The 19,677-nt window shown below is 38.5% G+C and overlaps 1 protein-coding gene across 1 annotated transcript; it reads left to right on the top strand.

Annotated features, from left to right (window-relative positions):
- Positions 1 to 1,121: 1,121 nt before the first annotated feature.
- Positions 1,122 to 18,283, top strand: lclat1 (lysocardiolipin acyltransferase 1). The gene is made up of 6 exons (XM_015393805.1): positions 1,122 to 1,444; positions 11,467 to 11,634; positions 11,765 to 11,963; positions 13,747 to 13,893; positions 15,106 to 15,222; positions 16,412 to 18,283. Exons 2-6 carry the CDS (start codon positions 11,467 to 11,469, stop codon positions 16,924 to 16,926), a joined length of 1,146 nt encoding a protein of 381 aa, XP_015249291.1. The 5' UTR covers positions 1,122 to 1,444; the 3' UTR covers positions 16,927 to 18,283.
- Positions 18,284 to 19,677: the final 1,394 nt, after the last annotated feature.

Here is a 19,677-nt window from a genome sequence, read left to right as displayed (position 1 = left end):
TAAGTGTTAGAGTTTTTTCCATTCTCACATAGCCATGAGCATTTCTTGTGAAGGATGATGCTTTGTTAAGAAAGATGTCCTAAAGTGGCCCTCTCTTTGCCCTTCTAAGAAAGAACTGCTGATTCAAATAAGCTTCATGATGTCTTTGACATCTGAAGCTCTTCTACCTGCACAATTTATTCATTTCAAACACACCCAAACTCTGATCCGTTGAAAGCTTTTTATCCGTAGCTGATTTGACAGTTGATAAAAACACAGCATCATTATCAGGAAGTAACTTTGCTTCATGTACTTTGTCTCATGTCGTCAGAAGGCATGGGGCCAAGCAGCGACATTGGATTTTATTTAGGGTGAGTCTTTAAAAGAACACTTATCTGATAACTACTTTAGATTTATTACGCGTAAAATAAACATAATTAGCATGTAATGGCTGAGAACATAAATAACACATAATATAGTCAAATATCTTTCTGATACCTTTGTAGTTTTATGTTGTATTGCTGCAATAAAAAAAAAAAAACTATTTTTACAAAGTTTATAAAAAATAATAATCAAATATGAAATACACCATGGTTAAGTAAATCAAATATTAAAGCCAAAATTAAATTAAGATTTTTCCTTATTTCTATGTTGTATCATCTAATAGATGCACTTTAATTATCACACTTCAAATGAGTGGACTTACACTGTTATTAGTAGGTGGTTATTGGTGTGATGATTAACTAATCAGATGTTTGGGTTTATTTGAATAGCCAAATAAATTATTCACTGATGGACTTTAGTTCATGAAATAAAAATTTATTTTTTTTCAGAAACACTAAATAAAGTACTTAGGATTTTAAATTCAAGCTTTAGATACCGACTAATTTTATAAAGTACTTGGTATTTCCTGATTTATTTAAATATTGCTATGAGTATGTGAACAGATCCTAATACCGTTTTTTTTGTTTGTTTGTTTTTTTTTTATATATACACAAATATATCTTGCTAATAATTAATTTATAATAATGGCATCTAATAATAATAATAAGAAGAAAATAAAAAAAATAATGGCATCTTCGGCCCTCGATTAAACTTGGGGGAAGTAGTTTGTTCGAACAGCGTCACCTGTTGGTGGCTGAGTGTCAGGACAGGTGAGAGGTAACAAGTTAAGAGGTCGTCATCAATTGATAAGTCTGGAGAATATTCGCTGTGTTTTTTAGCTCCGCTCAGAGCGGCGCTAACGCTGCCTGTCAGCGGGATGAAGAGCGGAAGATGCTTCGGGGAAACCTGAGCGCGTGCCACGCTGCTACAACTGCTCTGGATGAGATTTGTATGCTAGCTACTGTTAGCAACCTGCTAGCTTCTAAAATGTCGCAACTAAGTTCTTGCAGCTAATTTGAGTCATGCTTAACCGGCACACCTGAATATAAACAGCAACTGCTTACGATAAAAAAACCAAAAGGTGAGTATAGCTATTTATATAAACAACGTTATAGACAGCAGACAGTATCTGCGGATTTACTAACATGGTTTAACATTATTGTTCGTTTAAATTTTCCTATCAAGTTTGCATATTTTGGTTTTGGTATCAGGGAAATTGTTTTACAATTGTTTATAGAAAATGTATTTGTCGCATCTCATTAAATGTGGCTACAGTTTAAGCTAACCCGCATTTTCTTCCTGGTTACTCATGATTTAGCCCCACCCATAGATGATGGAAAATGTTACTGTGTTGGAAAATAACGACTTCTGATAACACATGGTTATTATCCAGCACATTAATCTGTATATCTGCATTTCATGATGAAAGGAAAAGAGATATAAGGACAGGTGGAAGTTCAGAGATTGCTCGCTGATGTTTTGACGGCTGTTTTCTTTCTGTTTAGTTTCTGACTACACATTAATAGTCGCATTAGAACATGTAGTTGTGTTTATACATAAAAAAAAATACTTTTATTTTTATTTTTTTCAAAATATCCTGAGGGGGTGCGATTGCACTAGCAGAAGTACTGGTTTTCAAACCATATTATATGCTGGGCTCTATAGTGAATGTCAGGGACTTCAGTTTATTTACTATATTAAAATAAGACTAAGATGGGGGAAAAGTAAATGTGGAGAAAAGTAGCTGGACTACAAGAATTAAGGATTTCTTTAAGCTTAAAAGAGAAGAATGTGTCAAAGGAAGAAAAAGGTGCATGGGGTATATACAGTATGATTAATTAATAATTTAACTTTATTGATCTCACATTGGAGAAACTTACCTCTGCAGGTTAACCATCCCCTTGGGGAGCAGTGGGCTGCCATCGTGGGGCAACAGGAGAGCAGTGTGGGGTTAAGTTAGTAGAGAAGTCATATTTAAATTTCACATCATTCTGGCTTAAACATGTATATAAATTTAGTCTTTATCAGACCATATTGTCCAAAAAGTTAGAACATTTCTATTTAGAAATATCCTGTCTTAAAATCTGTGTTTTTTGTTATTTTATGCAGGCCAGTTAGTTATACGTCAGCTTGTACACCTAAATTCAGCCAATAATTTTTTAACGATCATCTGTCAATCAAATTTTTTCGGTCATAGCATCTTGATTCATATGTCGCAGCTAATATAAGCAACGGGTGAAATAAGAATAATTTACTGTACCATTGAGGTACATCCCAGTGTTCACGGGGATGGATGTCTGTGTGTTCGGCAGGCGTAGAGATAACAGAACTGGCAGCGTTGCGAGAAAGGGCTCAAACAAACTTCCAAACCAAACCGAGCTTCTGCCGCCCTGGCGTCCTCTTCAACAACCACTTTGTCCCCGCTTTTCTACTCTATATAAAAAATGTATGACGTAGGAAACTCATCCACAACCTCCGACAGAAAACTCTCCTCATCTTGCATGTTTTGGCTGTCCATAGCATTCCTTGACATTGTTGTTTCCAAGTAGTTCTTGGTCATAATGTACTTTCCCATTATTCCCCTACTAGTGCTAAGTTGCTAACTGGTTAGCAAGATGCTTCTGAGACACCGGCCACAACCAACATAGTTGCGAACCTTCCGCCAATCACATTCACTTTATTTACTTGTTTAAAGTTGGGCACCACTAAGGAGAATTCGGAAATGCAACAGTTGGCCGCTTCCCTACGACTTTAAGGGTCTTTGCTCTTTAAGGGTTTGCGGGATTGGGGCTCGAACTCAGAACCTCAGGATTCCAACCTCCATACCCTAACCACTAGGCTGCCACTCCTCTATATACAGTGCATCCACATATGACAGCTGAAGTCTTTTATTTGTTTTTTTAAATAGCAGGATTCATATACAGGGTTATTGCACAGGGTATTTACATGGGTATTTATCTAGATGGGTATTTATATATAGATATAGATTTTGCACTGGGTATCAAATAGTAAATTGCACATTGCACAAGTTACTGCCGTTGTATTGTTGCATTGTAGAGTCTGGTGGCAGCAAGGATGAATGACCTGCGGTAGCAGTCCTTTTTACAAACAGGGTGTAAAAGTCTTTCTCTAAAGCAGGCACTGTTTGATTGGTTGATCTTTAAAAATAACCAAATTTGGTCGTATTTTGGGCTAAAACAAATAACCTGCAACTAATTTAGTAATCAATTAATTGTTATGTGTAGTATATTTTTAAGATTCTTAAAGTGCCATTTGCTGAAGGAACAACAGATTCTGAGAAGTATATAAGCACAAAATTTATAAAACTTTAATAGATCTTGCTTTTAAGAAAGCTTAATCTTATTTAGCTGTAAACACATTCTATCCATGAGCCTAAAGCAGTGCTTTAAAGTGGAAATGAAATGGTCAGCCGAATTAACTTAATTTACGACATTGTGTCTCACTATTATCAAAAACTATCTTAAAAACTTGATATAAATGAAGAAAAGAAAAAAAACATAGCTTGGTCAATAATTCTTTTGGTGAGGGCACCGTCATGTCCCAGTACTCCACGTAGTGATGTCATGGGGTTGGTTGATTTTAGAGCCACCAGATGGATATATTGGTAATACCAGTTATACCTCACAACTGAAAACACTTAAGAAATTTGGCATGATGGAAGACGAAGCTGAAAGAACATTAAAGCAACCATTGTTTATGATTTCGAGCCCATTGAGCGGGTGGCTCGAGCCATGGGAAGGAAAGAAGAAGCAGATGTGGTGCCATTGCTCTGACAATCAGCGCTATCCAACGATCCACCCTACCTTGTGGCGATGCGCATGTGCAGACTTAAAGCACGTCACAGGTTGCAGATAAATGACACTGTCTGGATGCACTGCCGTAAGAAAAAAAATGGGAGCAAGTATGCAAGTATAAATTTCAACCCTTTCACTCTAGAAATCTTTTTCTCAAGCAAATATTTTTGTATTGTTTATTTCTAATAACATGCTTTACATATTTTTATTTTAAATAGGTTGTTATGCTCATAAGCTACCATAATTATTTCTCACAAGCATATTTTATGTGTTGTCTCCCCCAGTACTTTGTGCCCCAGGATATGGCTAGTGCCTATATGGCTGGTGCCTAGTGGTGTGGCTTGTTAACACTGAGGAGAAATATTTTACAGAAGGAAATTTGAAATGGCTTTTAGAAATCTTGGCTTTGATCGATTTTCAAACGCTGCCTGCTCCAAAGATCCAAGCCTACCTGTACTGGGTCCTTCGAAAAAGGCTGTGAAATGAGAATACTGGAAGAGTTCAGCTATAGATCCGAACAGCTCAAGCCTTCTCCAGCTGTCAGCACTACCAAGAATGGATGGTGGACTATTTACTACTCTTCTGTTTGCTAAGTTCACTTTTGAGGAGCTTCAGCAGCAGCACTGGTGTTGCGGATATCCGATTTGTAGTTCATTGGAATCTGTGCTTTAAAGTCAGCTAAACCCATTTGTACAGGGACAGATAAAACCTAAATATCTGGCTCACTAACTATTAAAATGAACTATTTTCATAAAGTCAAAACAAAATTATTTACATACTTGTATTATATTAAACTGCACTTACAATATTCATCCCTTTTCGGCACCATTTTCCTTTTTCCTCTGAGCACGGAGCAGCCAGCTTGCTTCCACTCACAATGAATCATGGGATACCCAGGGCTACATAGGATACAGTGGTACTGTCCTTAAAACAGGTGAAAAGAAGGCTGTGTTTGTCAGCCACATACGAAAGGGTTTTGAATAGAAACATGCAACAACGCCGCACTATAACGTAATCGGCCAACGAACTTGACCTTTGGAGTACGCAGCCGCCGGTTTCAAACACAGCACTGAAGTTGGAGTTATCACTTCCTCATGTTTTGAAAGATCTCTTATTTTATGATTTATTTTTAAGATTCCTTTTCATGTTAACCCTATGAGGTTTGCTTATAATAGAAGTGGCTTCAAGACACTTTGAAATTGGCTCATATAGCTTTGATTTAGAGCTGGCCTTGTTAGTTTGTTCTGAATAAGTAGATCACTCAATTCATAAAATTGAAACATGACATTTTACATTTTATTTGCAGTAGACAGCTCTGTATGAACATATTCTCCATGTTTCTGCCGCATATTTGTACATCATTAAAGAGAATAGAGGCACTGGCTTTCAGTAATAGAAACGGGTCTGCCCCCCTAAAAGATTTTCTCTGATATGTCTTTTTTTTCTCACTTAAATATTAGATATCATCAAGCAGAGTTCCTTATCAGAAAAAACATTGTCTGATTAAAGAAAATGTGCAGTTTTCAAGTGATAGGGAAAATGGTCATTTGTACAAAATAATTTGCTACAGCCTAGAAAATATTTGTGCCACTATTAGCACCAAATATTACTCACAACCTATAGTGAGTAATTTTGGCCACTCTGCCAAAAAGTTTGAATCGATCTAGGGCTGGGCGATATGACCTCAAATCAATATCACAATAAATTGGGCAGTCTTACCTCGGTAATGATAAACGCACGATAATTTCTCAATTATCTGCAGGTGGTGGTGGTTGGATGTGTTACTTTGGGTAGTCCTGATGGTTTTCAGGCAAACGTGTTCTTTTGCTCAACATCTATGGCGAAATTTTGGTGCCACCAAACTGAGCGTGCTGTGAGAACAATTTGCATCGTTTAAATTCACACACCCTCGCTAAAAACCGGTCTGCTGCGCGCTCAACTCTGACAACGCGCCCTCGACTTCTTTTCTGTGTGCTCAGCTTCATCTCTGCTCATGCTCGGCTCCATAGGAGTTTTGTTTACAGCTGTTTGACGCTTCTTCATCCGCCATTCTCTTTGTTTATTCCCTACATGCTGCAGTGTCTTAAAGGGGACGGAAATGCCAGCTACCAGCGCACACAATTATTTACCAACATGGGAAAATTTGTGCCGGTTATCGTAGTAAATGACGGTAATGGTAAAAATCGGGTTTATCGCCCAGCCCTAAATTGAACCATTCTGGGTGATTTGTAAGATTAAAATAGTAGTTCAAATTTTGATTTATGTTTGGACTTTACCCAGGCCGGTCTAAAACTTTCCATTAATATTTTTTGAGTCATTCAGATAACAATTTCTCAAATGTTATTATGGCACTTTACTGGATGCACATTTCTGTAAAAGTTCCACTTCATCAGATGGGCCTTTGTGTTCTATTTGTTTTAGTGGTGTATTTTACTTTAGATGTGTCCTATGCGCGCCATTTTCACAGCCGGTCTTTTTGTTATTAAATCAAAAGCGCTGACTTTAACTGAGTATAGAGGTCAATGGGCCCATTCTTCTTAAAAAGATGAAGCTTTGTTTAACATTTCTGTGGCGCATAGAAAGGTCATCAAAACAAGCGAGTCTGAGCCTGTGCTGCTGTTGTCAGAACTTAATAATAGACTGTTTTTCACCATAAGGAAATCATTCTAACATTAACAGAGGCGTATATCCATGAAGCAGGATGTGAAACTCTCCTGTGCATTTACTGCAAGACATCAAAATGTCTGCTTCATCAACATTTCGAAATTCTTAGTGATTTACGTATCTGATACTAGATGCCTCAACTTTTTTTATTTACTTTGATAATTAAATGTAAAAATTCTGCTATATACTATTTGAATTGTTATTTTCCGACTGATTTTACACAGATTAAAATCTTTATCAGTGTGCTTTAGAATACTAGATTTTTTTTCCATTGCTTAACCTCTTCACAAGAAATTTAACTGGCCACCCAAGTGGCTTTGGAACATGTGCACAGGCGAGTGTTGCTTGTACATTTTAAACTGTGCTGCCCAATGAAGATTTCTTTTGAAATTACATTTAGATGATTTTCAGAATATTATTTAGCACGTTGTTAGGAAGATGTAACACTATTCTGGATGCTGGAGTACAAATGTGCAAATCACAGAGGAGGCTTTTACAAGCTATTCCAATTCTAGTTTCTTTTAAATACCGTCCTGAAGTTTGCAGTTTTCATTGGTTTGGATTTTTATTGCAAGGATTAGTATGCTGTTAAATTTATTTGAGTGATTTTTATTTTGATTCAGAAACTATATTTAGCAGAGAGCGCCAATAAAAGGGAGAAAAGGAATGTAGGTTTTGTGGTAGATTGTATAAATCGTGAAGGGATTGACAGATTCTAACCAGTGTTTTTGTTGTTATTTTTCTGAGGGAACATTTTATTTTTATTTTTTTTGTAAATGTGAACTTTGGAAAGAATTAATACTCAGTTTTGATCAGCATTTCATCAATGCAGGAAAGAAAATTGCTCCAGGTTTGTAATTATTTCAGGTAGAGCATATTTAATTTGCCTAAACAGGATGAAAAGATCTATACTTCTATCTTCTGCATCAGTTGTTGCATTCATCTGCCTGCTCCATCCTCTGCTCATTTCTCACCCAGATGAACAAACCACTTGAAGCTTATTGCTTAGCGGAGACACAGCTGAACTCCTGACTGCACTGCTGGGATGTCTGAACTTAGCTTAAATGTAGGAATGCAGCATCTCTGCCAGAAAAGCCAGACTTGGACTCTGAAGAGTATGTTGTGAGTTTTGCAGGGCTGTATTTGGGCAAGTGTTTCCAGGATCATTTCTATGGTGATTTAAATACATTTTTTAGCCAACAAAACTGATGAGACTAAACGCAACGCTCAAGTGTTTCTAGCCTATGGTTTATTAAAACAAAGTGGATGCTTTGCGTAAAGGGATATCTCTCTGGGGTTTATGTCTTGCAGAACCAAGTCTGAGTTTGGGATTTCATAATCCTGTTGAGTTGTTATATCCCTGGCTCCAGGTGTATGGATCCTAATACTGTTCCATATATAGACTACGTGTTTCTTCCAGCAGACACACAAAGGTGTGTTTTCACATTTGCTGAGAGTGAAACTTTGGTTGGCGTGCTGAGCAAGCCTTGTTATCCTCTCTGGACACGCCTTACATTTTCCATCATTAAGCCCTAGTAACCCTTAAACCCTTATTGCCGGCATAATCATACACACAAACACGCTTGCATTATTTAAACGTACCCTGAGCCTCTGTGGTTGCTGCCATGAGAACTGCTGCGTCATGATCCCAAAGAGGGTGTCAACAAGGGCAAGATAATGAGTGAGTGGTTAAAACCCAGGAGTTTATGCAATTATGGGAGTAACTGAGATGAAACGTTGTGAGCTGAAGTTCATAGAGAAGAGGAAAACACCTGCTGGAGGATGATATAGCTCCCCAAAGCACCAGTATGGTCTTGATGCGTCAGCCTGTGGTTTGTTTAATTTGAGGTTCCCACGGCATGATAGCTTCTATTTAAAAATATCACAGATTCATTGTGTTTACCTAAATGTTTCAAACAAAAATGTAAAATATAATTTACCTAATTTTGATTTAAAATGGAACAAATATGTCTTAAGGGCTGGTTGTACTCCCTGCAGCAGTGTGTCGCCGTGAGCTTGACATAGATATTTTTGATTTATGCTCAATTTTGAGCGTGGTCTGCGCTATATGCTTTGGGTCTAGATACGGCCGAGGCGGAGAGGAAGTGGGGAAGTTTGTCCGACAACGGAGGGACATGAGGGCGAAAAAGTGCAGGGATCAAGGTGGAAAAAGGGTCCCAATGTTGTTGCGCACCTTGCTCTTCTAGCTGGTTCAACTTCACGAGTCGTTTTCTGCAATTGGGGTCATAAAAACAAAACAAGCTAGCCTCCTGTCTGCGGTCACCTACAATTTGGGAAAGGTGCAGCAGAGTGTCTGCTGAAGGGGCGGGGATGTCTCTGCGACACCTACGCAGACGACCTAGTTTCAAAGTATAAATCAGCCCTTATGCTACAATAATGACTTTGAACTCGCATATTTTGGTAAAAAGCTAGAAATATTTGAAATGTGGAGCAATATTCAAATATAAAACAATGGAAAGTATTATAAAAAAAGATGTTTATTAAAGAATATAATATGAAAAGGAAATGTAGCAGTTACAGCTTTGCAATTATTACTTTTGCTGTTCGTCACTGCTATTCTCACTTCTGATGAATGTTATTAACATTTCATGGTAACACATTAATTATCTGTGAGCAAAATGACTGGGATCTGAATGGGAATAGCACAGTATTTATAGATATTGGATGGAACCATTTATTATAAAAGTGTTATCAAGCTAATGTCTAAAATTTGATTCAGTTTATTTATATAACACCAATTCACAACACATGTCATCTCAAGGCCCTCTACAATTCAACCAGATCAGTCAAATTGATTAAAAGTTTTCTATCTAGGGAAAACCAGTTGATTGCATCAACTCGTTGACTTGAAGGCAATCTCTCACACTAAGCATGCTTGTAGCGACGGTGGAGAGGAAAAAGTCCCTTTTCATAGGAAAAACTCTCCTGCAGAACCAGGCTCAGTGTGAGCGGCCATCTGCAGAGGCCGACTGAGTTCAAGCAGACAGAAGGAAACTGTAAACCAGCTCCACAGGAAAAACACAGCCAGGCAGACAAGCTCCGAGCCAGCTCCCATGTCAGAGGATGAAGAGAGCACATCCAGTTGGTCACAGCCAGAGAAGCAGGATTATAGTAGTGAAAGATAAGTTTAGACTTCTGAGTCAAGCCATTTAGCATATAAATACAAGAAGAAGAATAAAGACCTGCAGCCTCCTTTCGGCCAGCTGACCTGATATCCATAGCAACAGGTGGAGGAGGGGCAGCCTTGCAGTACAGTGCTCCATAGAGTATGCTTGCTCTGGCAATTTTTCTGTGGTATCTCATGATCTCATGGAACAATATTTATAAAGCAGGAAGTGTGCAGCGGAAAAGCTGATTTCATGCCTGTAACTGGATCACAACAGTTCAGCACTGCAAATGTATTATATTAACCTATATATTCATAAGATGGCACTTTCTGTCATGTGATATTTGGTCTCATGTGAGTTAAAGAGTGTCTACAGCCTCCTTTATATAAGGATGCAAAGCAAAGGCTGTTAGGTTAAAGACATCTCTATATCTTTGTTTTAGAAGGAAACAAAATTTTCAAAACCCTTTTTGAATTAATGCAAAAAGAAGAAAGTAAATATCCCTGGGCGTAAAGCCCTCCCTGTTAACCTGTTAGATGTTTCCTGTTAAAACTTACATGTATCTGGAGGATGTAGGAAATCAGTATCCAAGTTTTCCACACTTAAGCCAGACATCAAAGCTAGGTAATCTATCTGTAAAGGGGCTGAAAGACACCAGTTAAGGGAAAAATAAAAATATGTTCTGATTCAATATTTACAGTTCTAATTATTTTTTTATTTTTAAGGGCTTGAAATCTGTCGCTGCCTTTCCAAAGCTGGAATGTTCCCAGTTTCAGGGAATTTTAAAAGCACACATAGACCTGCATTAAAGTCAAATGAAATCAGCCTAACTCTCCAGTTATCAAAGGTGTTTGGAAGGGGAAGCTACTTGGTTGCAACATAAGCATTTATATCAAACACGTCATGGGCAATTGAAGGTCCCTGGTATTAAATTCCTGAAGCTGATTATCCTCAGGGATACTTAGCTTCAGTTAGTGGCATTCGATATGAACATTGTGTTGCATCCGGTGACTAAAACGCGCATAATGTGGTTTCATTCAAAAGAACCAGCATACATGATCTCCTCACTGATAGACTAGTTGATAGGTCAGCGATTTTTTTGTTTTTAATTCTGTTTAAAGAGTCAGAATAAGTCCAAAGTGCATGTTCAGCCAAACTTGATTTAGTATGTTTTACACTCCCAATGTATCAGCTACCGTCAAAAAGAGTCACTTATTTACATTCCATGCTCGGAATGTCTGGCCTGGATTTTCCACTGTTTGTGGGAAAATATGTCTGATGATCTCCAGCACCACAGTTGTTATTGTAGATGAAAGTGTCAATAATCATGTTTGTTTCATGTTGTAGATTTTCCAGGTGAAGTATAAATCCCACGCACAATAAATGCCAAAACTTTGGACACTTCTGTCCATCGTCCTGTAGACTACTCCATTTAACTGTCAGTGTAATTTTCCATGGATAAATTAGATTCCTTCTTATCTCCTTGTCTTTTACAGATGGCTGTGTCTGTGCGGGGCCTCTACTTTATTATAACCCTATTTTTAGGTAGTTTCTTTGGAAGTGTCGTCATGCTGGGTCCAGTTTTGCCGCTCATGCTGATATCTCCGGCTTGGTACCGCTGGCTTACGGATCGAATTGTTGCTACCTGGCTCACCCTGCCTGTGGTGCGTACATTAGCTTAAAAAACTGACTGCTTGTATTAAATCCACTCAGCCACACATCTCATTTGGATTGGTCTGTGTTTAATTCTTCTTTTTATTTTTCTTTGGTAACCTCTGTTCTTTTCTCCTCCAGTCTTTGCTAGAGCTGGTATTTGGGGTGAAGGTGGTGATCACAGGGGATGGCTTCATTCCTGGGGAGCGGAGTGTGATCATCATGAACCACCGCACCCGTCTGGACTGGATGTTCCTTTGGTGTTGCCTGCTCAGGTACAGCTACCTTCGCCTGGAAAAGATTTGCCTCAAGGCTGCTCTCAAGGCCGTGCCCGGCTTCGGTGTGTATGCAGTGGGTGCCGTGCCCTTTTCCACACACAACCGCATACACAAACACTCCTTGGTGCACTTGTGTAACACGATCACTGCTTTACATGTCATTTTCTAAAATTATAGTTACACAACATTAGGGCCTTGAGCCATCCATGTTTCTTCATTCCCTTAAAGGGACTGATGTTTTGTAATATTTAGCAATAGTTTCCTGATTTTCTTATCAAAGGATGAAATAAGTATTTACCTATTTCAAAAGTATTCATAGCAGCATCCCTTTGATTAAACAAAACATATTTATCCTTTTGAATGTCCCATTCTAAATCTGATTGAAGACCTGCAGAATGACTTAAAAAGACTGGATCTTTAGATAGGCTAATTTTTATGCATTTTTAGACATCTTTCTGAAAAATGTTTGAAGGTTTTAGTTACAGTTGGGCATTGAGATTCGATAATCTTTCAGATCTGTTTCCAACCTTTCAATTCTCACGGAATCACTCAAATGTTTTATTTTCAATTCCTGGTATCAATGCCCAGTCCACTGACTGAAAACAGAAGCTGCCTGATATAAGCGAAGAAGAATCCTCAGGGTTGTGAGCTCAACAATCTGTTTTTTAAATTCACCATTTAAAATGGTGCTTATAGTTGAATAATGAAATGAGAGGACAGCTCCCTGTGATGCTGGCATCACAGGGAGTGTTTTAAGGTAGGTTCCTTAGGGTGTTTGTTCTTCGTTTATCTTCTCACCCTGTCCACAGAGAGCAGAGCCTTTAATATACTTTGTTCGCCTTACTTTATGTCCTTAAAGATACCCTCCTCATTTTCTGGATAGAACTAAGGCACTCTAACATAGAGCTGCCAAACCTATAAATAATTGAGTAAGTTCAATTTTTTTATTTTTTTTTATTTTAGTTCATTTGGGATCCGTTTCATTTGATAAAACCCTCTAACTGAGTGAAGGTGTATGACATCTGATGATTCCTCCATATAGTGGAGCTGAGGTGCAGTAAACAATGCTGAGGATTTAAACTCTGTCAGGATGCCTTCCTGCTGCTTTCTCCTCCAGTTCAGACACCAGTTTCAGCTTTGCAGTCAGAATCAGTTAAATAAAATAATCAAATGGTACAGATAAGTACCTGCAGCATCAAACACTGAATATGTGTGACTGTAAATGTGAAAAGAAAATTCATAAGATTATATTAGAGTTCATAGGTTTGATATTTATATACTTGTTCAATAGGAACCAAACAGTTCAAATTAAAACCCAACGCTAGTTTCAATGTGTAGATTTACAAAGTTCTTACAGATATAAAGTGGGACGATGGTAGCTGTAAATGCAATGAAAGATCAGCTTGTAAAGGGTTCATTCAGAGAGACTAAGCACAAATTAAGACAAAACTTTTACCAAAAAACATGTATCTATGTCCTACCATGTTACAAGTTTAGTTAGTTGGGGTAATATGACAAACTTAAAGAAAAAAGTTGGGGGTGTGAAAACTTTTGAGAGGTATTGTTAAAAGAAATGACTGATGATAAACTAGAAAAAATCCTAACTACTGAAACACCACAATCCTCACATGTTGGGTAGATTTGTTTTTAGGTGGATTTTCAAATAAATGTTTAACATCAATTCAGGTCATAAAAATTCTTAACAAGCCGGGTTTCAGTGCTGTGCATATTTAACAGGTTTAACACCAGGTATTTGTTTTTTTCTTTTGTTAATCAAAAAAGCAGACCTGGTGAAAGTTGGAAATCTTATCACTTATTTGTGGAAAAACTTTGTGTACTTTCCAGGTTGGGCAATGCAGGTGGCCTGTTTTGTTTTCATTCAGCGTCGCTGGGAGATGGACAAGAAACATTTGGAAAACATGCTGGACTACTTCTGTGACATCAGAGAGCCTCTACAGCTGTTATTGTTCCCAGAGGGGACAGACCTCACAGGTGGGATGTAAACAATGCAGCTTGTAGGGCGGCTTTGCCTCCGTTCGACTCATCTCTGAATGAATGTGTAACATACCAACCTGGTTCTAACACTGACACTGTTATGCAAGTATAATTTAAAGGTGTAAAACCATCTCTAAATCCCTTGACTCGTCCCCGACAATGTCATTACAACAAGAGGGCTCTGATCTCTCAGGGCTCAGGATTTGACTTTTTGCCTAAAGCCCCTTGAGTTCACAGCTTAGCTAATCAAAGGCATGAGTCGCTGTCCTGAGGGGAGCTAAACCTCTCTATGCATCACGTCAGTCTAGTTACATCACAACTGACCTGTTAACCTTGAGCCTCACATATTGTTTTACATTTGTCCCCCTTCTGTATAATCATGTCATCCCATATCTGCACATATCTGTGTTTAAGCATCTTCAAGCTAAAAGCTTAATTTGACATATGAAACCAGGGAATAAACATGTTCCGTTCTTTTAATTTTAAGTAGAAGTTGTTGCATTAAATTGTTCCTTTAATCTTCATTCTAGAGCCTTAGATGCAGACATCAGGCCTAAAAAGTGTACATGAGTTTGTGGTGCAATTTTTAAAACTAAAAATTTTTGGAGATGGAAAGAAGATGAAGCATGTGTTTATTTTTTGTTCAGTAACGTTTTCTATTAAACTGATGAGGCCTGCACAGAACAGCTGTATTTATACTGGGATATTCACAGGTGATCTCTATTTAACAAGTAGGGGTCAGCTGTAGGCAAATGGCTCTGCTGAATGACCTGCATGGTGACGTATGAAGGAATGATAGCGCTACACACCACTCTGAACACACTGTTCCTAATGTGAAACATGGTGGTGGCGGTATTATGATGCACTGATGCTTTTCTCTATTAGTACTATAAAACTGGAATTAGATGATAGATTGATATAAAAATGGATTTACTGGATTTTATTTAGAAGCATCAGAGGGAAGAGGGGCACACTTCAGATTTTAAATTCCCGTTTATGCACTCATTTATTTCAGTGTCATCTCAATACTTCTGAATAAAATGTATTGAGGTTGTAATATGGGGTAAAAGTTGATTTAGTCTAAAAATGGCCAGTTTGTACTTCAAATAAATAAAAATATTTTACTCAAACAAATAAAAATATGTTCAGTTGTGTGACTTGAGCTGCTTCTTCCAGTATTTATGATTGTAAATTTCATCTCTCCTGCAGAGAACACAAGAGCAAAGAGTGATGCCTATGCCGTGCAGAACAACCTTCCAAAGATGGAATATGTGCTTCATCCCCGCACCACCGGATTCACCTTCATCGTGGACAAACTAAGAAAAGGTCAGGGGGATCCGCATCACCGGCTTCTTGTGTTATGTAACGTCTGTATTCAGTGTGCTAACAGTGCTCTTACACTTAGTGTGTGGTCAGACGACAGACGCATGTATTTCTACTGATTTAATATTGGTTATAGTTAAAATAAACAGGCCAGAAAGCCTGCTGTCACCACGGAAATCTTCCATCAGCAAAACCAACAGATAATGACGCGTTAGTTGTAATGACTGTAGTTGTTCCACCGACACTTATAGAACAAAGCTGGTACCTGATATTATTTTAAGTCCCAGACTTGCGTTTCATCCCACTGCCAGCCATCATAGCTCTCTCTAGGTTCTCATGTTTCTGCTTCAGCTAGTCCTGGCAGCCCCACCTTTCCATGGTGAGGGCTTTGATACCACATCTGGCCCCTCTGTGTCACCCACACTCTTCCTGTTTGCCGATGATGACACCATTTCTCCAAGCAGGTGTTGTGATATCATATGGTGGCTAATTCTTCACCCCTGTCTTTGCACAGCTGACTGACATCATGCACATATTAACTATCTCTACTGTTGCTTTATCATCTCTATTTTTACCTGAGCTATGCAGAACTCGGCGCTGCCAGGTGTCTTCCCATTAAATTGATGTTTATTTTAGCTTTTCCTGCTCATAAGAGCACTGCGGATATGCAGTAATCACGGATGTTGGAGGTTAAAATCAGCAGTATCATTTGTGATTTTTTTTTTTTTTTTGAAAGTGCGGATGTATAAAAGTAGAGAGGATTATCTTTTATTGTTAAATTCTTCAGAGCTACACTGATCAGATCAGGGTTTTCCTGGATGTTTAATGGGAAAATGTGCTTCAGCTTCTGTGATAAAGGTGGTAGCTTTTAGTTTTTAAAAAATAAAGGAAGAACGCGCTGAATTAATTCATCAATGACCTTTTACTGGGTTTTTCTTTGTTGTTGTTTTTTTAAAGCATGTGCTGTTGATGCATTAAAGAGCTAAAAAAAATATTGAAGTTCCTGTTTAATACACTTAATGAAAAGTTAGAAAAAAACCTCATTGTTCAGCATTTCTTCTGAAGATTAAGAACAAATTCAAAATTCTGACTTGTGCCTTAGAGTTAGAAATAAATCTCCTGCCTTGTTAGCTTAATGTGTAGGTCGACAGACACACCCATCCTGATAGTTGTTTTTATTTTCTTTCCATAGGAGACAACCTTGATGCTGTCCATGACATCACAGTGGCGTACCCTAAGAACATCCCTCAGACGGAGCGTCACCTCGTTTTAGGACATTTTCCACGAGAGATCCACTTCCACGTACGCCGCTATCCGGTTTCTTCACTTCCCTCCTCTTCCTCTGAGTTGGAGTCTTGGTGTCGAGAGCGCTGGGCTGAGAAGGAGATCCGTCTGCGGGACTTCTACTCAGGCCAGCCTCGGGGCTTCGACAGGGACGGCTTTGCGCGAGTGCCGCCTTGTAAGTCAGAGCTGCGCGTCTCTCTGATCAAAGCTGTCTCCCTGCTGTATTGGAGCAGCTTCATCGCGTTTTGTTTCACAGGCCTGTGGCTCTGGTCTACCTTCAGGCTCTATGTCCTGGTTATGGTTATAGTCTACACAGTCCAGCAGAAGCTGGCTGGTGGGATGGAGCTGCTGGAGATGGCTTGCCATCAGTACTGGAAATCCAAGTGTGAGAAGGAAAAAATGCTGGACAAAAAAATTCAGTAGTGAGGTGGGGATTAAAAGAACCAGCAATTCAGTTTGAAGCAGATCAGTGCTGTTAGCCTGATCTGAATCCCTTAGAGGAACAGAAGCTTTTCTGCCTCAGAGGGTAACAAGTGCATCTTCAGATCGCTTCAGTGGATAGATTAACTCTCTGGCAAAAAAAAGAAATAAAAATAGGAATGTTGGGTTTATTTATCCTTGCTGGGTTTAAGGTATTCATCACATGTGATGTTCCCTTTGACCTGTTGTGCAGTCAGGGTAAGAAGAAAATAAACCATCTGTTAGCTCTAGGGCTGAGCCTCTAAAATCATTTAAATCTAGCGTAAAAAAAACACAAAGTTCAGCACATCATTGTTTTTTCAATGACAACATGAGACTTTAAATTGGGTGCACAATCCTTGTTAAATAAGTTGCTATTGATGTGTTTTACCAGTTTTATGTCGTCTGTGTTTAAACTGTTATTTAGTCTTTTCTGGCATTGGTCAGGAGACAGTGCTGTTGGTATTTGTTTTATCACCATGGCTATAAAACCCGTTTTATTGTATGCTATGTTGCCATTGGTTTTCTGTTATGACTTGTTGACTTTTACCAACATTTAAAATAGCACTGGTTGGAGGGACTTTTTATTAGTTTATCAATGAAAGAAACTGTCATATTACCAGAGAAAAAGTAGGAACGGTCCACATTAGTCAGGTCTACAGCTCCTTGCAGAATTCATGTCACTTGAACCTTTCAACAACAAAAAAAAAGTTCCACATTGTAATCTCAAATTTAAATGTTTTTATTAGGGTTTTATGCAAAAACAAAGAATCACACCAAGCTTAACTCATTCCTCCCCATCTGTTTGAGTAAATCATCTTCACCTGTATCCACCCATCAGTAGGGCACCAGAACTGCTCTGACTGTGCGTGCAGACAGCAACGATAATATAATGCTACCATTCAAAGGATTGGCACCAAAAGCACAGCAGATAAAAACGGTCAGAAGGAAAGAATAACACTGACTTCTTTTGTCTAGACCTGCTGTTTTTCCACACTTAGATCATTTATCTCCTTTATTGTAGCAAGAAACATTTGTCCGGACATTTAATAGCTGGGCCTCTTGTCTTAATGTTTAATTAATGTTCTCCTTGCCTGGTCTGACGGTTTACATGGACGACATTACCGATGCAGATGTGCCATACTGAATTTAAAGTTGACGAAATGAAACTAGAGCCATATTTTTTCCTTGGTCTTCATGATTTTGTTTAATCATCACTAAAAAATCTTCAAGGCCTTCATAGAGTTGCTTGATTCAGAGTAAAATTAAAGAAAACACAGGGTAATAGTTGCATTGGATATTACAATGTGTAGAAGAGTCTTTATTTATATATATATATATATATATATATATATAAATAAATAAATTTTTTTCTAACAGATTACATTGTGGAAAAGTGATAGTGGTATGAATACTCATGCAAGGCACTGTAATGACCCTGTCCTAAAAGGGAGCCTATTCTTCTTTAATCCTAATTGCTTTTGTAGGGTTTTGCACAGAAAAGCCAAAGGTGAAAAACGCATACATAATGTGAAGCAAAGAACTGAATATTGTGTTTAATGTCAGGGAAGATCAGCGTTGTATACCAAACGCCAAGCTACAGCTTGCCTATATCCTAATAAATTAAACAATTGTACATCCAACCAGCTGTAAAAGCGTAGGAGTTTTTTTAGCCCTTTCTTTCCGGGAATGCATTGAAGCCTTGTTCAGGCAGGTTCTGGGCTGGAGGAGTGTCCTGTTGAGGCAACATAACCCCTCAATGTGTAGGGCGGCCCAGAGAACCAGACTTGGAGTGGAAACAATGGCCCTGAGGTCAGCCTAATCCAAAAAAGCCCTGTAATGCCCACCTCTGCATGTGTTCCTTTGCCCAGAACTGGCATCGGCGCGCCAGTTGAACCCAATTAGCAACTGACAGCTGAGAAAGCTACTGAATTTATGCCAAAAAAGGACTGGGACTAAAAGCCGTTTGGAGCGCCCTGCTTCATCCTTTCTCCCCTTGTTTAAGACCTCATTGATTCTGTAATAAAGGAGTAACTGTCTCCTTAGGAACCTCTGTACATTGTGTATCCACCATGTCTTTTTTTTCTTTTATTTAAGCACTAAAAAGGGTTGATTCCTATCACTGTGATACAGCTGTGTTAGCAGATTTATTTTTCACATATTTTATACCTGTATTTATATGGTTCTATATCAGTTTGAGTTTACACTTCTTAAACCAGCGCTAGTCTGCTCTCCAAACATTATTTCTGTTGTATTACAATTGTTTGCAGATGCTGGACTTCCTAGAAGTCACCGTCCTCAGGTAAACAGTGTAGACACCATCACAGAGGCAGTCTCTTAAATAATAAAATGTATCTCAATAAATCCACTCTTATCACCTCATTAAAGTCTCCTGGAGTTGTTTTCTTGTGTATCTTAGCTTAAGCTTAACTAACAGCTGCAGCCCAGCCAGTTATAGCAGAGGGAATTAAACCCTCATCAAGCTTTGATCCAAACCTGTGATGGCAGAAGGGCGGTGCGAGGGCCATTTCTGTCCATCTGGGGGACTTTGTGCGGTCCTTCGTCTCATTTTAAGAATGAAGCAAATCTGGCTCGTCTTCACCAGCGGATTTCATGTTTCAAGAGTTTCACTGAGTTTAAATTGCCAAAACAAATGTGGAGTCATAGCTACAATGCAAGTTATTCATCTTTTAGTATAATTTGCCTTTATTTCAC

The sequence above is a fragment of the Cyprinodon variegatus genome, unplaced genomic scaffold, assembly GCF_000732505.1.
Source record: "Cyprinodon variegatus isolate N-32 unplaced genomic scaffold, C_variegatus-1.0 Scaffold658, whole genome shotgun sequence".
NCBI lineage: Eukaryota > Metazoa > Chordata > Actinopteri > Cyprinodontiformes > Cyprinodontidae > Cyprinodon > Cyprinodon variegatus.
The sequence above is the reverse complement of the archived record's forward strand: the minus strand, read 5'-3'. Positions and strand labels throughout refer to the sequence as shown.

Excerpts from the sequence above, each read along its gene's own strand:
- lclat1 (XM_015393805.1), top strand. The coding sequence starts at position 11,467 with ATGGCTGTGTCTGTGCGGGGCCTCTACTTTATTATAACCCTATTTTTA. Across the intron at positions 13,894-15,105 it reads AGAGGGGACAGACCTCACAG|AGAACACAAGAGCAAAGAGT; the intron begins GTGGGATGTAAA and ends TCTCTCCTGCAG. Across the intron at positions 15,223-16,411 it reads CGTGGACAAACTAAGAAAAG|GAGACAACCTTGATGCTGTC; the intron begins GTCAGGGGGATC and ends TTCTTTCCATAG.